General features: G+C 39.5%; 1 protein-coding gene across 1 annotated transcript; it reads left to right on the forward strand.

Annotated features, from left to right (window-relative positions):
- Positions 1–19,487: 19,487 nt before the first annotated feature.
- Positions 19,488–19,955, forward strand: LOC145823804 (uncharacterized). The gene has a single exon (XM_082923325.1). It carries the CDS (start codon positions 19,488–19,490, stop codon positions 19,953–19,955), a length of 468 nt encoding a protein of 155 aa, XP_082779451.1.
- Positions 19,956–20,924: the final 969 nt, after the last annotated feature.

The following is a 20,924-nucleotide window of genomic DNA, read 5'->3' on the forward strand; positions in this document are numbered from 1 at the left end:
CTTGACGTGTCAGCAAGTGAAGGCAAAACATCAGAAGCCGGCAGAGAAGCTCCAACCTTTACCAATACCTGAATGGAAATGGGAACACATAACAATGGAATTTGTAACGGGATTACCCCGATCGCCGTAAGGCCATGATGCCATTTGGGTTGTGGTTGATCGGCTAACAAAGATGGCATATTTCCTACCAATTGGACCAGCAGACACTTGAATCATTAAGTCGATTATTTATTCGAGGAATCATTAGGTTGCACGGAGTACCAGTTTCAATAGTGTCAGATTGTGATCCTCGTTTTACGTCACAATTCTGGCAAAGTCTGCAAAGGGCTATGGGTACAGAGTTGTGTTTTAGTATGACTTTTCACCCTCAAACTGATGGTCAATCAAAAAGAACAATTCAGACTTTAGAAGACATGCTTCAAGCTTGCGTGATAGACTTCAAGGGTAATTAGGAGAGACACTTACCACTAGTTGAATTCTCTTACAATGATAGTTTTCAAGCAAGTATTAGTATGGCACCTTATGAGACTCTGTATGGACAGCCTTGTTGATCACCAATATGTTGGATGGAAGTCGAAGAAACACACCTTTTAGGGCCAGAGTTAGTTCAAGAAACTACCGAGAAGGTGAAATTAATTAGATAAAGACTAGGGACCGCTTAGAGTAGGCAGAAAAGTTATGCAAATCAAAGGAGAAGACCTTTAGCATTTCAAGTTGGAGATCATATGTTTCTAAAAATAGAACCTTGCCGAGGAGTTGTTCGTTTCGGAAAGAAGGGAAAGTTGTCACCTCGCTTCATTGGGCCTTTCGAAATTTTAGACAAAATAGGAGAGGTGGCATACCGTTTGGCTCTACCACCTCAATTGGCCGGGGTACATAATGTTTTCCACATCTCTATGCTGCAAAATACAAGTTGCACCCTTCTCACATCATCAATTGGGAGGAAATTAATCTTGATGAAGATGTGACATTTGAAGAAAAGCCTGTCAAAATTTTAGATCGTCGCGAGAAGAAATTACGAGGTAAAACTATACCATTGGTTTGAGTTCTCTAGAGACATCATGGGAAGGAGGAGTCAACGTGGTAACGAGAAGATATGATACGTGCCAATTACCCTCAACTTTTCGAGTCTAAAGGTACGAATTAATTTTGAGGACGAAATTTATTTTTTTTATTTTTTTTAGGGTAGATTGTGAGAACCCGCATTTAATTATTCTTAAAAAGAAAATAAATTAATTAATTAATTTTATCCAGAGTCTATCTGAAATATATATTTGTGTAAAAGTTAGTTTTAAATTAACCCAATTCAATCACTAACAAAGACATTATTAAGAATAATAATTTTGTGGTTGTTCAATATTTGTTATTTATAAATTATTTTAATAAGGGTTCAACATGATAATTATCCTTACTAAATACCTTAGTTAAAAATTTTAGTGTATCAATTTTAAGAAACCCACACAAATACACAGATATACAAAAAAAAAATTTAAAAAAATTTAAAAAAAATTAGATTTTAGTAGATTTGGTGGCTGTCACCCAACACTTGGTTTGCATGCATGTTAAGTAGAGTATAGGTTTTCATTACAAACCTTGTTATTAGAAGATATATGATTAGACCTGAGAGAATGATGAGAGTGAGAGAGAGAGGGAGAGAAGGAGGGAGAGAGAGAGAGAGGGATGGAAGGCCTCAGCATGAGTTCTTGTATAAATATATATGCATGCTTGCTCCTTTCTGGGATCGGAGAGAGAGAGTTTCCGTGAGCAAGCTACGCTAGTAGGAGATGTGATGCCTCAATTTTTATGCCCGAATGGTAATACAATAGTCATGGCCCTTTAAAGTAAAACTGATAATAAATCCTCATACTTGCATTACATGGTGTAAATAGTCTTTATGCGATAATACAATTAATCCAACAACAGTAAATTAAACAACAATTACCCACAAGGGTTTAAAAGTTTCCAAGGCTTGAGCCTGGTTACACAAAACGGTTGTCTAAACCCACACATACAAAGCCCTTGGCTTACAATCAGAGTCACAGCAAATGAGCACATTATGCTCTCTGCACACACTTCCACACCTTCAATTAGGCGAATTCATCACATCTTTTCCTGCACAAGAATCCCATAGAGTGAGCATAAAGCCCAGTAGGAAATCCTTAATAAAGTATATACATTTTATACAAGTCTCAAGAGATGAATGCATATGCCATGCCATGCCTTTTGAAAATAAAACAAATCTTCATCTTTTGAAAACCATCATGCTTAATGATGTTATGCAACTTCAACTGTTCAAAATTTATCAATTTAGTTCAGGGGGCGGTAAATACAACTCTGGTAATCCCTAGGTCGGTGTCTGCAAGTAGACTATACGAGTACTACCAATTATCATTTTTACCGGTATTAACCGGAAGGCTCGACATCTATAATCTGTCATTTTTACTAGTATTAATTGGAAGGCTTGACACCTATAATCTACACCACCTTTCAAGACTTACCACTGTATTTACCCCAAAGCCATTTCATGAAAACCCATTTCCCAACATTCTTTTCTCAATGCAAATTTCCAAAGCTTAACATAGTCCAATGAATTGAAATGCCAATGTATGATTAATAATGCAATGCAACATTACTTCCATATATAAATAAACCATTGTGATCAAAATTCTCAATCCTCTTTTCAACACAATTTCGCAAGATGAATATATATGTATACTTTTATATCCAATTCATTCAAGAGAATAACGTAATTCCCATATTTCAAGCAATCTCAACAATTTAGTCAATTCAAGACTAAATCAACATTTTGACAACAATTTCCAAAATAAACAACATCTCTCATTTTATTCACAAAATTCGTCATTTATATATAAATGAACAATTTTCAAAACCTCCATTTATGTTGGTACACAAAATAAATATGACGACATCTTCCAAGGATTTTCATCATCTTTCAAAAATACCCAATTTCTAGGTTTTGTCACCAAAACCATTCATCTCCAAAACATTTAGAAGAATCTCCCCAAAATCAGCTTTCTTTAATCCATATGGTTCAAAACCCTCAATTTCTATTTTAAAAGGAAAAGAAAATAAACTCTCTTTCAAAATTACGCATCTTCTTGAAATCAACAATCAATTTCTCAAAGCTAATTAAAGGATGATTTTGAAAATCATCTAGATCTTGCAAAAATATATATATAACTCAAAGGAAATCCCTACCTTAAGTGTAGAAGACGGCCAAGCAAGATCGAAACTCCAAAGATGACGAAACCAACTCTTACTTGGATCAACACGAAGCTCTTGAAGCCCTCTACCTTATTCTCAAAGGCACTAGGGTCAAGAACACAACGGATCTAGATGAAATCTTAGAGAAAATGTGTATTTTAGAGAGAGAGTATGAAAACCTACATTTTTGGAGAGTTTTAGAGAGAGAGTGAGCTGCAAAAGTATTCTAAAATATCTCATTCACGATCTGATATAAACAGGCTCGCTCGAGCAAAGGAGTTGTCGCTCGAGCGACCAGACACAACAAGTCGCCTCGCTTGGGTGCAAGAAGCGTCGCTCGAGTGTAGAATGCAAAGCTTCAGGTCTGTCACCAACGCAGATGCACGCTCAAGCGCAAGAAGTCTCGCTCGAGCAAAGAAACAATTTCACAAGGCTCGATCGAGCGCAAGAAGCCTCGCTCGAGCGAAGAAGCCAAATTCTGGGCAACAACATTCTAGACCAACTAACAACCAACCTGTTCCAAACACGCCCAACATAATCCAAAACTCAAATACAAAATGTTAAAGGAAGGAAATAAGACATAGACAACAGTATACAATCACGGAATCCGAGTCCGGAACACAACGAAAGTCAAGGTAAAAACCTGGGTTGTTATAGGAGAGGAAGAAGAGGAGGAGATCAAGGAAGTCAAAATTTTCCTACCATTTCACTACCCCATTTCAATCCTACAACTAAGTAAAAAAACCCTCTCAACCCACTCATTTTCTTTTTAAGTTAAAATTTCAAATTGTGTTCCTAGCAAAAATTATAGATAGAATTTTATTTATAGTTGTATATAAATTTTGTGATGTGTATATCAAATATTTGAAGATATTGATAGTCTTAAAGTCATGGTATTATTGTGGAAATAGGCTTGCATGTGTAGTTTATACCTTTAAAGAGAAGATTGAAGATTTTTTTTTGGCCCTTAAATCTGCCAAACAGTTGTACGAATTTTTAGTTAATTTATACTCAGACTTTTGAAATGATTTCTTCTACAAAGTTGTTTAGACTGATTTATAGTTTATCCAGGAATTGTTTCAACAATTATTGACTTTTATACGAATTTATACAAATTTTTAACCAAGTCTGGAACTATAGACAGATTTTACTATATGTTTGAAAAATCGTTAAAAATTCTATATTACACCAAATCTGGTAATTTCTAAATACAAATTGAAATTTGAGAAGTCTAGTTTCATAATAAATTTTTAGATTATGGAATTGATTTATAAATTTAAGTATATAATTAATTTAAGAAAATGTGATAAATCTGTGTCATAAACTTTCTTGGAATTTTTCAGAATTATGCATAATTTATTTTTGGAAAATACTTTCTTAAAAATGACCATAACATGTTTATTGAGTATTTTATACGTTCATATGAATTTTAGAGTTGTATAAATAATTTATTTATAATTTTAATTACGAGATATACATTCTGAAAATTTATGGCGGATTGAGGAAGAACCAAAATTATCTCTTCAATTGTTTAATTGGACTAAAATTTAATATTGTAGCGATCCCGGTTTTGATCCTTTTTCATGTTTTTCCACTTCGACTGGGCCGATCGGGGATCGAGCTGAGAATGTTTGGTTTCAGAAGTTTGACCCGTTTGCAAAAGTACTGGGTTAGTGTATTTGACGCTCGAGCAGGACATTCCACACTCGAGCGGACCATGTAATATCAGTTCGTGAATCTGATATTTCAGATCACTTTTTCAGTCCTCTCTCTCTCTCTCTCTCTCTCTCTAAAACTCTCCAAAATTCCAGATTGGGAGCTTCTGTCTCTAGAAGTCATCTTCTCTCTTTTTGATTTCTCCAAATCCATTGGATTTAGACCTAAGTTCTTCACCAAAGTTGGTTATCATCTCGAGGGCCTCGTTGTGTGCGGTGAATAACCAGTTTCGACACCGTTGATTTTGGGGGTTTCATCTCATTTCTTCTTCAAAACTTGAGGTAGGGATTTTCTTAGAGTTATATGTATATTTTTGCAAGATCTATATGATTTTCGAAATCATCTTTTGATAGCTTTGAAAATTGATTGTTGATTCAAGAAGTTGAGCGATTTTGAAAATGGGTTTATCTCTTGTTCTTTTAAAATGATCTTACGGGTTTTAATCTTCGTTGATTGAAGAAAAGATGGTTTTGGAAAGTTTTCTTTCAAAGGATTTGAGTTTTATAGTTTTGGTGAGAAAACTTAAAATTTGGGGATTTTTTTAAAAGAGTCTGAAAATTCATGAATGATATTGTTGTATTTATTTTGTGTGTCAAAATAAATGGATGTTTGGAAAATTTCTTATTTATATTTATATAAATGATGAATTTCAGGGAATATGAGAATTGTTGTTCATTTTGGAAATTATTGTTCAAAACGTTGAAATAGTCTTGAAATGACTAATTGTTGAGGATACTTGAGAATAAGGAATTGTGTTATTCCTTGGATGATGAATTAGAATAAAAGTATTTATATTCATCTTGTGTTATTGGCATAACAATTCATTTGATTACATTAAACTTTGAAAGTTGATTTGAAAACTTGCATTGAGAAAAGAATGTTGAGAAACAAGTTTTCATGAAATGGTTTTCGGGTAAATACGTTGGTAAGTCTTGATAGGTGGTGTAGATGATATTGAATAAGTTGGCCTGAGAGTCTGAAGTGAAAGACAGAAAACCCACGCGGATAGGTGTCGAGCCTTCCGGTTAATACCGGTGAAAATGACAGTTTGGTAATACTTGTATAGTCTACTTGCAAACACCAACCTAGGGATTACCAGAGGCGTATTTACCGCCCTTGAAATAAATTGTTAAGTTTTGAACAATTGAAATTGCATGACATCATTGAGCATAATGGTTTTCAAAAGATGAAAATGTGATTTATCTTCAAAAAGGGGCATAGCATGACATGTGCATTTCATCTCTTGAGACTTGTATAAAATGTATATACTTTGTTAAGGATTTCCTACTAGGCTTTATGCTCACCCTACGGGATTTTTGTACCGGAAAAAATGTGGTGATGCCGCCTAACTAAAGGTGAGGAAATGTGTGTTGAGAGTGCGAGACTCTCATTTTACTGTGACTCTATGTGTAAGCCAAGGGTTGTATGTATGTGGGTTTAAATAACCGTTTTGTGTAACCAGCCTTAAGCCTTGGAAACTTGTAAACCCTTGGGGTATTTATTTGTTTATTTACTTGTTGTTGGATTAATGTATTATTGTATGAAGAACTATTGTATCATGTAATGTAAGTTTGGAGATTTATATTCATTTTTTCCTTAAAAATGCCATGATAGTTGTATTATCATTTGCGCTAAAAATTTGGGGCGTTACAACTTGGTATAAGAGCTACCCGGTTTGAATACTTGGAGCTCGTGGGAAGTGGTTGTTTAACCACAATGGGTTCGTTTAGCATGCTTAGGAAGTGTTATGCATTTTTGTGACTATGTGATTACATGTTTATGTGACTAAATGGGTATGGGATTGGACTTTTGGGATGTTGTTTGCGCCTGTTAAATTCCTTGAGGTCTTATTAGAAGGGTACTTGATCAATACTCATTCTACTAAGAATTCTTGGTTTTTCGTGGGATGAATCTCATCATAAGAGTATAATCCGTATGTGTTTATATGACTAAGTGCTTATGTGGAGTGAAATTGAATTGTGTATATGGTAGAGAAATATGGAATTGTTGTAGTCAAACGTGTGAGTCAAGTTACGAGCACATATGAGTTAATGTGCTAAATTATTTCTCTTGTGTCCTTTATTAGGATGTCAGGAAGGGGTCAAGTCCGTGGTGGTAGAGACAGGAGGTGTGGTAGGGCTCGCCGAGGTGTGCATGAGGTACCGGTCCATAGGGTTCCAGTACAAGAAGAAGGGTTCGACCAAGCTAATATGGCCAAGCTAATGTGGCCAAGCACGTGGGACAAGCGGGGACAAGCGGGTCAAACCGCAATGGGGGCACTAGCTCAAGAAATGGCAGGGGCTTTAAGAGAGTCAATGAATTTGTTGAGGGTGGAGAATCAAGCCCGAGAGAACACCGCGGAGTCAAGGGCGAGTTTCCTTACTAGAGAGTTCTTGCAGGCCAAACCGGATGAGTTCCATGGTGGTCAAGAGCCTAAGAAAGCGAATGAGTGGCTCGAACAAACTGTGAAGACATTTGAGATGCTTCACATCGAAGATAGTGAACTAAGAGTGACTCTAGCAAGTTACTACCTTAAGGGAGACGCGGTCAACGGTGGAAATATGCCAAGGGTAGAGTGGAGCCGACATAGGAAGCCTTTTGCGGTTGCTTTCCAAGATAAGTACATACCTCCCACTGCTAGGGAGAGATTGAAGCAAGAGGTTAAAGACCTCAAACAACTCGACATGCTCGTGGCCGAGTTTGAGCCAGTTTTCTCTAGTTTGTCCAAATTTGCACTAGAGTTGGTGGCAATGGAAGAGCACCATTGCATTGAATTTGAAAAGAAATTGAATACAAAAATTATGTTCAAGCTTGTTGAAAATATGATTCGGGAATATGACCGTCTTGTGGAGACGGCGACCCACGTAGAAATTTCCATACAAGCCGAGGAGGAGAGGCTTCGGCGTTCAAGGTCTAGGGGCCAAGAGTCTCAAGGAGACTATAGGCAGAACAAGAAGAGCAGGAACACCTATCCATCCCAGTCCCAACCACAGCAGTCTAGATCCACTTTTTCTTTGCCTAGTGCGGGTCCGAAAAAAAGTGCATCGAGTAGCTTCTCGTGTTTCAAGTGTGGCCAACCAAGTCACAAATCCTTCTCATGCCCACAGAAGGGAGGAGGGCAGTTAATGTTACCACCACCTGACCAATCTCAAAGTCAGTCTCAGCCTCAGAATAAAGGTCAAGGGTTTAATTGTTATCAGTGTGGTCAGCCAGGGCATATGAAGAGAACTTGCCCACAGTTGGGAGGCATATCTAGCGCATCAGGGTCGAGGCAGACTCCGAGCCACAAGCAGGCTCAATCAATTCAAGCTTCGCGAGTTAATCAGGAAGCCGCTTCGGCTCAGTCAGTACAACAGGCCTATGCTCCGAGAGGGGAGCAAGTCAATCAGGGGCCACAAGGGCGCGTGTATGCTGTTACCGTACCAGAGCAGTTGCCAGAATCCTCAGTTGTGAGAGGTATTTTTGTTGTGTATAATTCTTTGGCTAATGTATTGATAAACACAGGTGCATCTCATTCATTTATATCTACTGCATTTGCTTCTGCATTGGGGTTAGAGGTAGCACGGTTAGTGCCTCCACTCAGAGTAGAGTCACCCATTGGGGGTACAGTTGATTTAGACCGAGGTTGTCGTGATTGTGAAATAGAAGTTGCCGGGCGTCGACTTTCGTTTTCTTTTGTGTTACTAGATATGTCGAGTTTTGATGTCATTTTAGGCATGGACTGGTTGTGTTCTTATCAAGCTGTGATTGATTGTTACCATCAGAGAGTTACAGTGTGCACTTCGGGTAGTGATCATTTCTATTTTCTAGGGAACCGTGTTGATCGAGCCTTGTCGTTAGTTGTTGACCCTCGTAGTAGGAGCAAGCCTAGTGGCCTTCTTGCAACTCTCTTGGATAGTGAGAGTGACAGGACTCGTGTTGAGTTACCAAGGGTAGTTTGTGAATACCGGATGTCTTTCCAGAAGATCTTACTAGTTTACCACCTCACCGGGAGATCGAGTTCTCCATTGAATTAGTGCCTGGTACGGCACCGATTTCCATGTCACCGTATAGATTTGCACCCGGCGAATTGCAGGAGTTGAAGATTCAACTCCAAGAGCTTTTAGACAAGGGCTTCATTCGCCCTAGTACATCGCCTTGGGGAGCGCTGGCTCTCTTTACGAAGAAGAAGGATAGGTCATTGCGGTTGTGTATTGATTACCGCAAGTTGAATAGAGTTACAGTTAAGAACAAGTATCCTCTACCCAGAATAGATGATTTGTTTGACCAACTTAGAGGGTCTCGTTGCTTCTCAAAAATGGATTTGAGGTCGGGGTACCATCAATTGAGAGTCCGGGAGAAGGACATTCAGAAGATGGCCTTTCGTACTCATTATGGTCACTATGAATTCCTTGTAATGCCTTTTGGGTTGACCAATGCATCGGCTTCCTTTATGGATTTGATGAACAGAATTTTTCAGGAATACTTGGACCATTTTGTGGTCGTCTTTGTGGACGACATCTTGATTTATTCAACCTCTAAAGAGGAACACGAGACTCACTTGTGGGTAGTGCTGGGTTTACTTAATGAGCACCAATTGTATGCCAAATTTGAAAAATGCGAGTTTTGGTTAACAGAGGTGAAGTTTTTGAGGCATGTAGTGTCTAGAGAGGGAGTGACTGTGGACTCCTCAATGATAGATGATGTACGGGATTGGAAACAACCCAAGAATGTTTTTGAAATCCAGAGTTTCTTGGGATTAGTGGGGTATTGTCGACGTTTTGTTAGGGACTTCTCTAGACTAGCTGCACCTTTGACTAGGTTGACTAGAAAAGGTATCAAATTTGTGTGGAGTGAGTCTTGTGAAAAGTCATTCCAAGAACTTAAGACTAGATTGACTACTGCACCGGTTTTGATAATTCTAGAAAGGGGTTTAAATTAGATTGTCTATTGTGATGCATCCGAGGATGGACTTGGTTGTGTCTTGATGCAAAAGAGAAAAGTTGTGGCCTACGGATCACGACAATTGAAAACTCACGAGAAGAATTACCCCGCCCATGATTCAGAATTAGCAGCGGTGATTTTTTCCTTGAAAATTTGGAGGCATTACTTGTATGGTGAGAAGTTTGAGGTTTTCTCCGATCATGAGTCTAAAGTATTTGTTTTCTCAAAAAGACTTGAATTTATGACAACGGAGATGGATGGAATTTATGGAGGATTATGACTTTGAATTACACTATCATCCGAGGTAAGCCAATGTGGTGGCCAATGCTTTGAGTCGAAAATCTGTGAGTAGTTTGGCAAGTATGGCCATTCGGGAATGGGATATGCTAGATGTTATTGGCAAGTTTGATTTGCACTTGGGTGAGTCTGGAGAGAGTGCTACCTTGTTTAATTTGAATGCTCAACCTACCTTGGTTAGTAAGGTCATAGAGGCACAACGAGGAGACCATGATGTGGAATCAATCCATGTTAAGATTTCCAATGGGAAGGAAGAGAAAGGTTTGAACGTTCACTCGGATCTGAGTGTACGTTACCTAGATCGTTTGTTTGTACCAGAATCTTATTAAGAGGAAGTACTTCGGGAGTTTCATCAGTCATGCCTTGCGGTACACCCGGGAGGCACTAAAATGTATCATGATCTTAGTCGTCAGTTTTGGTGGAGGGGTATGAAACGGGATGCCGTTTTATTTGTATCGAAGTGCCTTACTTGTCAACAAGTGAAGGCCGAACACCAAAGACCAGCGGGTTCGTTACAACCCTTACCGATAGCCGAGTGGAAGTGGGAGTGTGTTACCATGGATTTTGTAGTTGGGCTTCCTTGAACACAATGAGGCAATGATGCCGTTTGGGTGATTGTTGATAGGTTGACTAAGTCTATCCATTTCGTTCCGATGTGCACCAGCGACTCAGTTGAACACTTGGCAGAGTTGTACATTAGAGAGATAGTTCGACTTCATGGAGTCCCTGTAACTATTGTGTCGGATAGGGATCCTCATTTTACTGCCCGGTTATGGCAAACCCTTCAAGAGGCATTAGGAACTAAGTTGACTCTTAGCACTGCTTATCATCCTCAAACCGATGGACAGTCGGAATGTACCATTCAGATTTTGGAGGACATGCTTAGAGCTTGTTTCCTTGATTTTAAGCGGCCTTGGGAAATGCACTTACCATTGATTGAGTTTGCTTACAACAATAGTTACCAAGCTAGTATTGGGATGGCACCATTTGAGGCCTTGTATGGCCGACCTTGTAGATCACCGATTTGTTGGGCCGAAGTGGGTGATGCACCGTTACTGGCTCCGGAAATTGTTAGAGAGACAACCGAGAAAGTTGTTCTCATTCGGAAGAGGTTAGCTATGGCCCAAAGCCGACAAAAGAGTTATGCCGATAAGAGGAGACGACCTTTATCTTTTGAAGTTGGTGACCATGTGTTTCTAAAAATCTCACCAAGGCAGGGTTTGATGAGATTTGGTAAGAGTGGTAAATTTTCTCCAAGGTTCATTGGGCCTATTGAGATCTTGGAGCAAATTGGGGAAGTGGCACACCGGTTAGCTTTACCGCCACAACTTTCGGGAGTTCACAACGTATTTCATGTATCTATACTTAGGAAGTATGAACCCGACCCTTCTTATGTTCTTGATTGGGTTGACTTGGAGGTAGATGAGGATGCCTCTTACGAAGAACGACCAGTTCAAATATTAGATACCCGGGAGCAAGTGCTATGGGGCAAAACTATACCGTTGGTAAAGGTGTTGTGGAGACACCATGGGGTTGAAGAAGCGACGTGGGAACAGGAGGCAGAAGTCTGCTCCAAATATCCGAATTTGTTTGAAAATGCTTAAGTTGCTTTTCTTTGTAATATTCCCTAGTGTTGAGGGAAACATATTTAAAGTTGTTAACCACATGTTAATATGTGTGTTGTTGTTTTAAGCATAAGGTTGTTAAGAGTTGCCATTACTTTTTAGGAAATTTCATGTTTATGCATATTTGGGAGGTTGTTGTTAATGAGATAACCATGGTGGAAATGGTGGAATTTGGTTGAGAGTTAGTATTATGATTGGAAAATGAAATAGCGTGGCTTTGATCGCTAGAAGACCCTTTGTTTGGGTAGTTTGATTTAAAATTTCAGGGACGAAATTCTTTAAGGGGGGAAGGTTGTAGCGATCCCAATTTCGATCATTTTTTCATATTTTGCCACTTCGACTGGGCTGGTTAGGGATCAAGCAGTCGTTTATACGCTCGAGCGGAATGTTTGGTTTTAGAAGTTTGACCTGTCTACAAAAGTACTGGATAAGTGTATTTGATGCTCGAGTGGACCATGTTATATCAGTTCGTGAATCTGATATTTCATATCACTTTTTCAGTCCTCTCTCTCTCTCTCTCTCTCTAAAACTCTCCAGAATTCTAGATCGGGAGCTTCCCTCTCTAAAAGTCATCTTCTCTTTTTGATTTCTCTAAATCCATTGCGATTTAGACCTAAGTTCTTCACTAAAGTTGGTTATCATCTCGAGGGTTTTGTTGCGTGCGGTGAATAATGAGTTTCAACACCGTTGATTTTGGGGGTTTTATCTCATTTCTTCTTCAAAACTTGAGGTAGGGATTTTCTTAGAGTTATATATATATTTTTGCAAGATCTATATGATTTTCGAAATCATCTTTCGATAGCTTTGAAAATTGATTGTTGATTCAAGAAGTTAAGCGATTTTGAAAGTGAGTTTGTCTCTTGTTCTTTTAAAATGATCTTATGGGTTTTGATCTTCGTTGATTGAAGAAAAGATGATTTTGGAAAGTTTTCTTTCAAAGGATTTGAGTTCTATAGTTTTGGTGAGAAAACCTAGAATTTGTAGATTTTTTTAAAAGAGGCTGAAAATCCATGAATGATATTGATGTATTTATTTTGTGTATCAAAATAAATGGATGTATGAAAATTTTCTTATTTATATTTATATAAATGATGAATTTCTAGGAACATGAGAATTGTTGTTCATTTTGGAAATTATTGTTCAGAACGTTGAAATAGTCTTGAAATGACTAATTGTTGAGGATACTTGAGAAGAGGGAATTGTGTTATTCTTTGGATGATGAATTGGAATAAAAGTATTTATATTCATCTTGTGTTATTGGCATAACAATTCATTTGATTACATTAAACTTTGAAAGTTGATTTGAAATCTTGCATTGAGAAAAGAATGTTGAGGAACAAGTTTTCATGAAATGGTTTTGGGGTAAATACGTTGGTAAGTCTTGATAGGTGGTATAGATGATATTGAATAAGTTGGCCTGAGAGTCTGGAGTGAAAGACCGAAAACCCGCGCGGATAGGTGTCGAGCCTTCCAGTTAATACCAGTAAAAATGACAATTTGGTAGTACTTGTATAGTCTACTTTGTGATGATCGGGATCCTTTTCCCTCTCTTTCTTTTCCTTCTTTTGGTTCGCTCACTTTTGTTCTCGTTGGGTTGGCACCCCCGGAAATCATTTCCAAGTTAAGACTCTTGTCCTTGCATGTGGGTCGGTGTTGAAGTTTCTTGTTTCGGGAGGTGTAGAGTCAGGTCCGGAGTGCCCGGGGGCGAAGTAGAGAAATTTCTGGGCTGCTGGGCAGGGCCGCACGTGCGGGAGGCCAAGCTGCACGTGCAGGAAGAAGGGATTTTGGGTGGCCTGCATTCTACCTAAAAGGCACGTGCAAGAGGAGGTGCGGGAAGAGCCCCATACGTACGGGGATGAAGGCCGCATGTGCGGGAAGGGGGCTCCACACGTGTAGCGATCTAGGCAGATTCAGGGCTCTGTTTTATCTCCTCTTTTAGGGCTGATTCTATCTCATTTTTTTACACTTCTCTCTCTCTAAAAACACATTTACTCTCCCTTCTCTCAAGAAACTCTCACCAAGGCTCTAAAACACTTTGATCTTTGTAAATCTTGGGTCTAAATCACCAACATTTCTTACCATTCTTGAAGATCCGAGTTGGGGTTCCTCTTGGGGTTGTGGAACATTGAAGAATCCTCCATTGAAGCTAGGGTTTCATCATCTCCTTCATCAAAACCTTGAGCTAGGGATTTCTTGAGTCATATATACAAGTTTTTCTATGTTGTTAATTTAAAAGTGTTCTTGAGTTTTGTGTTGATTTTGTTGTTTTTGACTCAAAATGCAGAGAGAGTTTTGAATGAGGTTTTATATCTAAATCCTTTGCTACTTCTTGAGGGTTCACCTTTACTAAACTCAAAGAAAACTGCTAGATGGAGCTTCTCTTAGAAAAAAAAAAATGATGAAGGTTTGTTCCCTATGAAAACCCCAGAAATTGGGGCTTTTGAAAAATAATGAATGTGCCTTTGAAATTGTTTATTTTCTTGTATCAAGAGAATGTATGAGAGTAAGTCTCACCAAATGTTTAACAGAATAGCAACTTCTTGATGTATATATATAATGGGGTACTCTGTTATAATCCTTTGATAAATGCATTTTTGTGTAGAGTGGTAAGATGGTGAGTTGTTGAGTGCCATAAGTGATGTAAAAATGCTCAACCGTAATGTAATGGGAAATGAAATGAAGGATGGTATGCTAGACATATAGAAAGTTTGGCTATGATGAATTATTTTTGAGGAATTGTTGTGGTGTGTCGAAGACACATGACTATTGTGCGAAATGAGAAATTTTAACTATCTGTTGGAGACGTATGGGCACCTTGTGGAAGAACATGGTAAGGAGGAAATGAAAATGTGATGTTGAATATTGTTGTGGACATGTCTTTGAATATATAGGAATGCTATGAATTAGTAGTTATTGTATCATATTCTCATTGTTTTATTGTCATTATTGCACATCTTGACATGAGTTGGAAACGCATTTATTTTGAGAAAGATCATTGTAATGAGAACTAATGGAAATGTTGATGGGGGTAAATACGGTGGTAAGTCCGGATAGGGGGTGTAGTTGAACTTGTTAAGTTGGCCTGAGTGTCCTTGGTGAAAAACCAGAAAGTCGCGCGGATAGGTGTCGAGCCTTCCGGGTAATGCCGGTAAAAATGACAGTTTGGTAGTACTCGTAGAGTCTACTTGCAGACACCAGCCTAGGGATTACCAGTGTCGTATTTACCGCCCCTGTTGATTTAAATATTGGAAGTTTAAAGTTGATGAGATTACTAAATATTATTGAGAACATGGTGAATTTAAAGTTGTGCATTGAATATTATTGAGAACTTGATGATTTTGAAATAATGCATCAAAATAAAAATTTCCCTTCATTATTGGCACTTGCATGGCATTACATATGCATTTTTAATCGTTGATGGAATTGGCATAAGTGTATATACTTTGTGAGGAATCTCTACTGGGCTTTATGCTCACCCCTATGGGAATTGGTGCAGGTAAAGGTGTGGTGACTCCACCAAGCTAAGGGCATGGAAATGTTTGAAGAACAGAAGTCTAACTCTTATTTTGTTGTGATATTTTTGTAAGCCAAGGGCTAATGTGTTTGGGTCCGAGAGACGAATATGTGTAACCGGGCTATTGCCTTGGAACTAGTAAGCCCTTGAGGGCCTTATTCGTAATGATTTAATGATGTCTTTTACATGCTATAGATTCATGTACTAGTGTGTAAATATAGGTATAACGGCATGTGAGAATACTTTGGTAAACATTTGGAATTATGCAAATGAAATTGGTTAATATCTCATTTTGGAAGTGAGTTGATATAATAGTTATGTGGGATTTGTTTTCGGGGCATGACAACTTGGTATCAGAGCTATCGGGTTTGAATACTTGGGGCTCGTGGGGAGTGGTTGTTGTACCACAATGGGTTCATTTCGCATGATTAGGAAATGTTTTGTTTATGTGATTATGTGATAGCATGCTTATGTGACTATGTGGGTATGGGATTAGACTTTTGGGATGTTATTTGCGCCTATTAGATTCCTTGAGGTCTTATCAGAAGGGTACCTAATCAATACTAATTCTACTAAGAATTCTTGGTTTCTCATGGGACGAATCGCATCGCTAAAGGATAATTCGTATGTGCTTATGTGACTACGTGCTTATGTGGAGTGAATTGAATTGTTTGTGTATTAGAATGTATACAATTGTTATAGTTTAACGTGTGAGGCAAGTTGCGAGCATATTTGGAATTATGTGCTAATTTATCTATCCTGTTCCTTAATTAGGATATCGGGAAAGGTTCAAAGCCGTGATGGTGAAAGAGTGTGCCTTGGGGAGGCCGTTGCGTCGTGCACTTAGTTGATTGTGTTTTTGAATTTTGTAGGATGTCTACATGAGGAAATAGATGGCGGTTGAATGATAGGAGTGTCGATAGGGGCATGGCGGTTCCCGTAGCACCTGTCATTACAGCATCGGCTGTCGGCAAGGAAGTTGCATGCGAGGTTGCGAGAGCGGTATAGGAGGCTCTAGCTCGCAGTGAAGGGGACAACGGGTGTACCCTCAAGCTTACTAAAGAGTGTCTTCGCTCCAATCCACCAGAGTTTTTGGGAGAGGCAAGACCACTGGAGGCGGAGAGTTGGTTGGAACAGATTACCAAGACTCTTGGCTTGCTCAGAGTCGAGGACGAGGGGTTGAAGGTTTCTTTGGCGACCTTTCAATTAAAGGGGGGATGCAAATTATTGGTGGAAGTATGTGAAGGATACCGTATGTGCCACGTGGGTTGCGTTTATCGAGGCCTTTTTGGCCAAGTATTTCCCTCCTTCTGCTCGGGAAAGGTTAAGGGAACAGTTTGTTGAGTTGCGTCAGGATGTTACTCCCTTGGCTCAATTTGAGATGAGGTTCACTAGTTTGTCGAGATTTGCTCCAGAATTGGTTGCAACAGAGGAGCGCCGTTATTATGAGTTTGAGAGGCGGTTGCGTGATGATATCCGGGAGAAGGTGGTTAAAATCTATGTGGAAGAATTACTTTGATCTAGTTGAGGCGGCGGCCCATGTAGAGGCCGTGGTTGGCAGTGTTGGTCGAGTTAGGGAGGAGGCCACTTCGGTAACTCCTACAGTTCATAACCACACTAGACTTAGCAAGAGGTAGAGGTGAGAGCGTGCTCAATCCCAGACTCGGTCCTTGTTTTCATTAAGGGTTTCGAGCTCGTCCGTCGGGGGATCCAGTGAGGTTCAGGCTCCAAATCAAGTTCAGAGTTTGGAGACTGTTGTTTTTTTTTATTGTGGTCAGCGGGTCCATTCTAGATGTTTTCACCCTTTACGTGTAGATCCTTCCGATGTTTCAGAATCTAGTCGGACCTTATCCCATCAGCCCAATCGGGGACGTTATCGGTATCAGACCCGAAGAGGCCAGGCTTCAAAAGCTTCGTAAGGGTTGACTTTTAACCAGCGCGGTAGTATCACCCTTGAGAGGGACTTTTGTTTTAAAGATCTATGCTATAAACTATGAAACTTTTGTGATTGATCGGTGTGTTATAGGATGCTAAGGTGCCGTAGTTATGTGTTGTGTAAACATTGTTGTTGGTTACCCTCACGTGTTAGGGCTTGCTAATGAAACCTAAACTCCTTGTTATGTACGTGTAAATGGAGTTGGTGATCCTAGTAATATTGTGTATTAACTGTTGAATTTTGTGATGGTCTTGTGATGGCCTTTGATTCTTGTTTAGTTTAGAAATTGTGGATGGGGATTGAGAGGTCTGCGGAATTTTTGTGACAAACATAGTGTTAGGATGAGGACCAAGATCTTAAAGGCTTTATTGTGTTAAGTATGAGGAAGTGTGACACCTTAGAGTCTTGTGAGGATTGGTGGAAGTGATGTGGGAATGTCTAGGGAGTGTGAGATTCGTATCTCGGGTGAGTAATGAATGGTTGGTGTTTTTAGGTAACGAGTGTACCATTGGTAAGAATTGTCTTAAGTCACCCAGATCGCATGATCGCCATTGACCTATCGGTCTTGTGTTGGGTATAAGAGTGTGTTGGCCATCTAGGTGTGTGAATAGAGTTCCTTTGGGAATGGTATGTAGGTGTTTGAAGACCAGGAGCGGAAACTCTTGGGTGATTAGTTAAATTGGGTGGTATCAAGGTGGTTGACAAATAGTCACTTTAGAACGGTTTAGATGTGGGTTGTAAAGTTGAGCTTTTGGAAAATTAGTACAATTGGCTAGAAGGCAACATGGTGCCGTGGGTTGTGCCTCGGGCGTTAATCCTTGCGTTTGTGTGTGGTTATCGGTGCACACGTCTCTGTGTAAGTTTTTAAAGTAGTGAATCAAGGTAGAGTGTTAGCTTCTAGGTTGGGAATGCTCATAGGCTTTTGAGTACCGTTGCTCTTTTTAGTTGATGTTTGTGTCGGTACGAAACTTTCAGAATTTGGAAAGTTATATGTGTTGCATTGTTCCATTTAACACCGTGATTACTTCTAATTGTTATGGTATTGGAAGATGTGGTTGTCTCATTGTGAAAACACTGTAAGTGTGATGGGTGTGATTTGGTGATAGTGGAAATTCACCGAGTGTTGTTGAGCAGATAAATGGATAAGTGATTCTTAGTTTTTGAAAACTTTCATGCCGTTTTTATTTCAACTAAGACCCTTGAGGAGGGATTTTAAGGCCTGTTTTGAAATATATATATATATATATATATGAATAAGAAAAATATTTTCAAGATGACAAGAACGATTCCTATTTTAACTAGTTTATGTGATCGTGTCGATATCTTGCGCGAATTATAACTTGTGTGGTAATAATGATGTTATTGGCTGAGCGGAATGGTATAATTGTTGTATTCTGTTAATTAATATTGTGGAAATGCTATGTTATGTTGTTGCGGTTGTGGCACCACCATGTGGGTGATAGGTGTTGTTGGTTAACGACAGAGATCCGCCGGTTGTTATAGTGGAGTGAAAATTAGAATGATCGAATTTTGGATTTTTACTTGAAAAGAAGAAAATGCATTTTTTTTTTACTTGTGACTGGGGTGAGTTTAGAACACCTTTGAGAAGGTGTTTTGCATGTAAAGAGATGCCTTTTACCAATAATTGAGAAAAGATCAAAACCTTCTTTTGGAATTGAGTTGTTAATTAATGCACCCTTATAGTTGTGATGGTGTAACCACTTTAATTGTATTTCTAAATCTCGAGTTTTGTACGTTCGCTTACGTGGATTGTTAGGCGTTGTAAGAACTTGTTAGACCGGAGTCATGTCTTGAGCCGAGTTTTATTGTAACCTTTTCCTTAAATGAGGTAACCAAGGATCTCGTGGTGAAAATCTAGCTTCCATCTTGTTGGAGTGCTGAGCTTGGAGAGTGTTTGGGTTAGTGGTGGTGGATACCCAGGGTGTGCGTGTGGTTGCCGTGGTTATTTGTTGTTCTTGTCTCATAGACCCAGTGAGTGGTGTGAATCGAGGGGAAGTCTGTGACCCTTTCCTTGTGTTCTTGATTAATTCGGTATCCTTGGCATTCCTAGGGTCGGGGTAGTATTCCAAATTGGTTGTGGCCGGAAGTTGGTGTTGAGTTTCCTTGGTTGGTTGGGAGGTCTTCCTTGGCACCGTTTGAGGCCTTGTATGGCCGGCCTTATAGGTCACCAGTTTGTTGGGCCAAGGTAGGGAATGCACCATTGTTGGGTCCGGAGTTTGTTAGGGAGACAATGGAGAAAGTTGCTCTCATCCGAAAGAGGCTAGTTACGGCCCAAGGTCAACAGAAAAGTTCAGCCGATAAGAGGATGCGACCTTTGTCCTTTGAAGTACGTGATCATGTGTTTCTTAAGACCACACCTAGGCGGGGTTTGATGAAGTTTGGCAAGAGTGGGAAGTTGTCTCCAGGGTTCATTGGGCCTTTCGAGATACTGGAAGGAATCGGGGAAGTGACATACCGGTTAGCTTTACCGTCACAACTTTTGGGGGCTCATAATGTGTTTCATGTGTCTATGCTTAGAAAGTATGAGCCCAACCCTCCTCACGTGTTAGGTTGGGTTGATTTGGAGGTAGATGAGGATGCCTCCTACGAGAAGCAACCGGTTCAAATCCTAGTTACCCGAGAACAAGTGCTGCGGGGTAAGACTATACCCTTAGTGAAGGTGTTGTGGAGACACCATGGAGTGGAAGAAATGACTTGAGAGAGAGAGGCGGAAGTCCACTCCAAGTATCCAGATTTATTTGTCAAGGCTTAATTGTTTTTTTTTAATAGTAAGAATCCCCAGTGTTGAAGGGAATAATGTTGAGAAAATTGATTACATGTTGTTATATGTACTGTTGAATGGAGCACGATGTTATGGAAAGATGATGTTTTGTTACAAATGTTTCATTCATTCTGTAGACGCGCCCGCGTGGGGCCCTCGCTACAGTTCGGACTCGATTTGTGTCACGGTTCTTGATCTGAACCAAAGAGTCCAAATCTGGCAAATCGTTTTGAGAAAAAATAGATTTTTTGAAAGAAGTGCCAAACATGGACTACTTTGCCAGATACAGAGTCACCACCTAAATATTTTTAAAATGGGGGAATTTAGGAAACCCTGACTCGGTGCCGAAGGCCACGTGTCTGTCATTGCCAAAGTTGCCTCGGCTCGGGAGCTTGGGTACGATTGGGGAAGGTCAGCTATGAGCACCCCCTCTTGCCCGGTCTGAAGACCGGCCTCTACTAACCGTGATATCTAGTTTTGAAAACTTTATGCGTTCTTATTCCGGTTATTAGCCTAGATTTACTATGTGAAGTGCACAACATACAAGTATAGACTAGATTGCCTAATTTGGAAATAAGCACTGCACATCCGTTTATTTTGGAAAATGTTTTGGAATTTGCTACCCGCAAGTAGGCTAAAATACGGATTTCAGCGAGTTTTTCCAATTTAGACAACCCGACCTTCACCCACAGGCAATCAATCAGTAATATCACGTAAGCATTTAGCCGCATGGCAAGCATACTGTCATGATAGCATTCACACGCGTGCGATATGCTAAAGCATAAATACTTACAATGTACTCCGTGCCAAAACAATAAACTAGTTAGCAAACATGCGTGATCCTAGTTCATGTTAAAGTGGCTAATGCAACACATGCAAGATGCAATCAGAGTAGGCTCGACTAAC

The sequence above is a fragment of the Camellia sinensis genome, chromosome 4 (genome assembly GCF_055761805.1).
Source record: "Camellia sinensis isolate YWXY chromosome 4, ASM5576180v1, whole genome shotgun sequence".
Taxonomy (NCBI): domain Eukaryota; kingdom Viridiplantae; phylum Streptophyta; class Magnoliopsida; order Ericales; family Theaceae; genus Camellia; species Camellia sinensis.

What these genes read in the sequence shown, in the direction of transcription:
- LOC145823804 (XM_082923325.1), top strand. Translation starts at nt 19,488, where the DNA reads ATGGAGAAAGTTGCTCTCATCCGAAAGAGGCTAGTTACGGCCCAAGGT.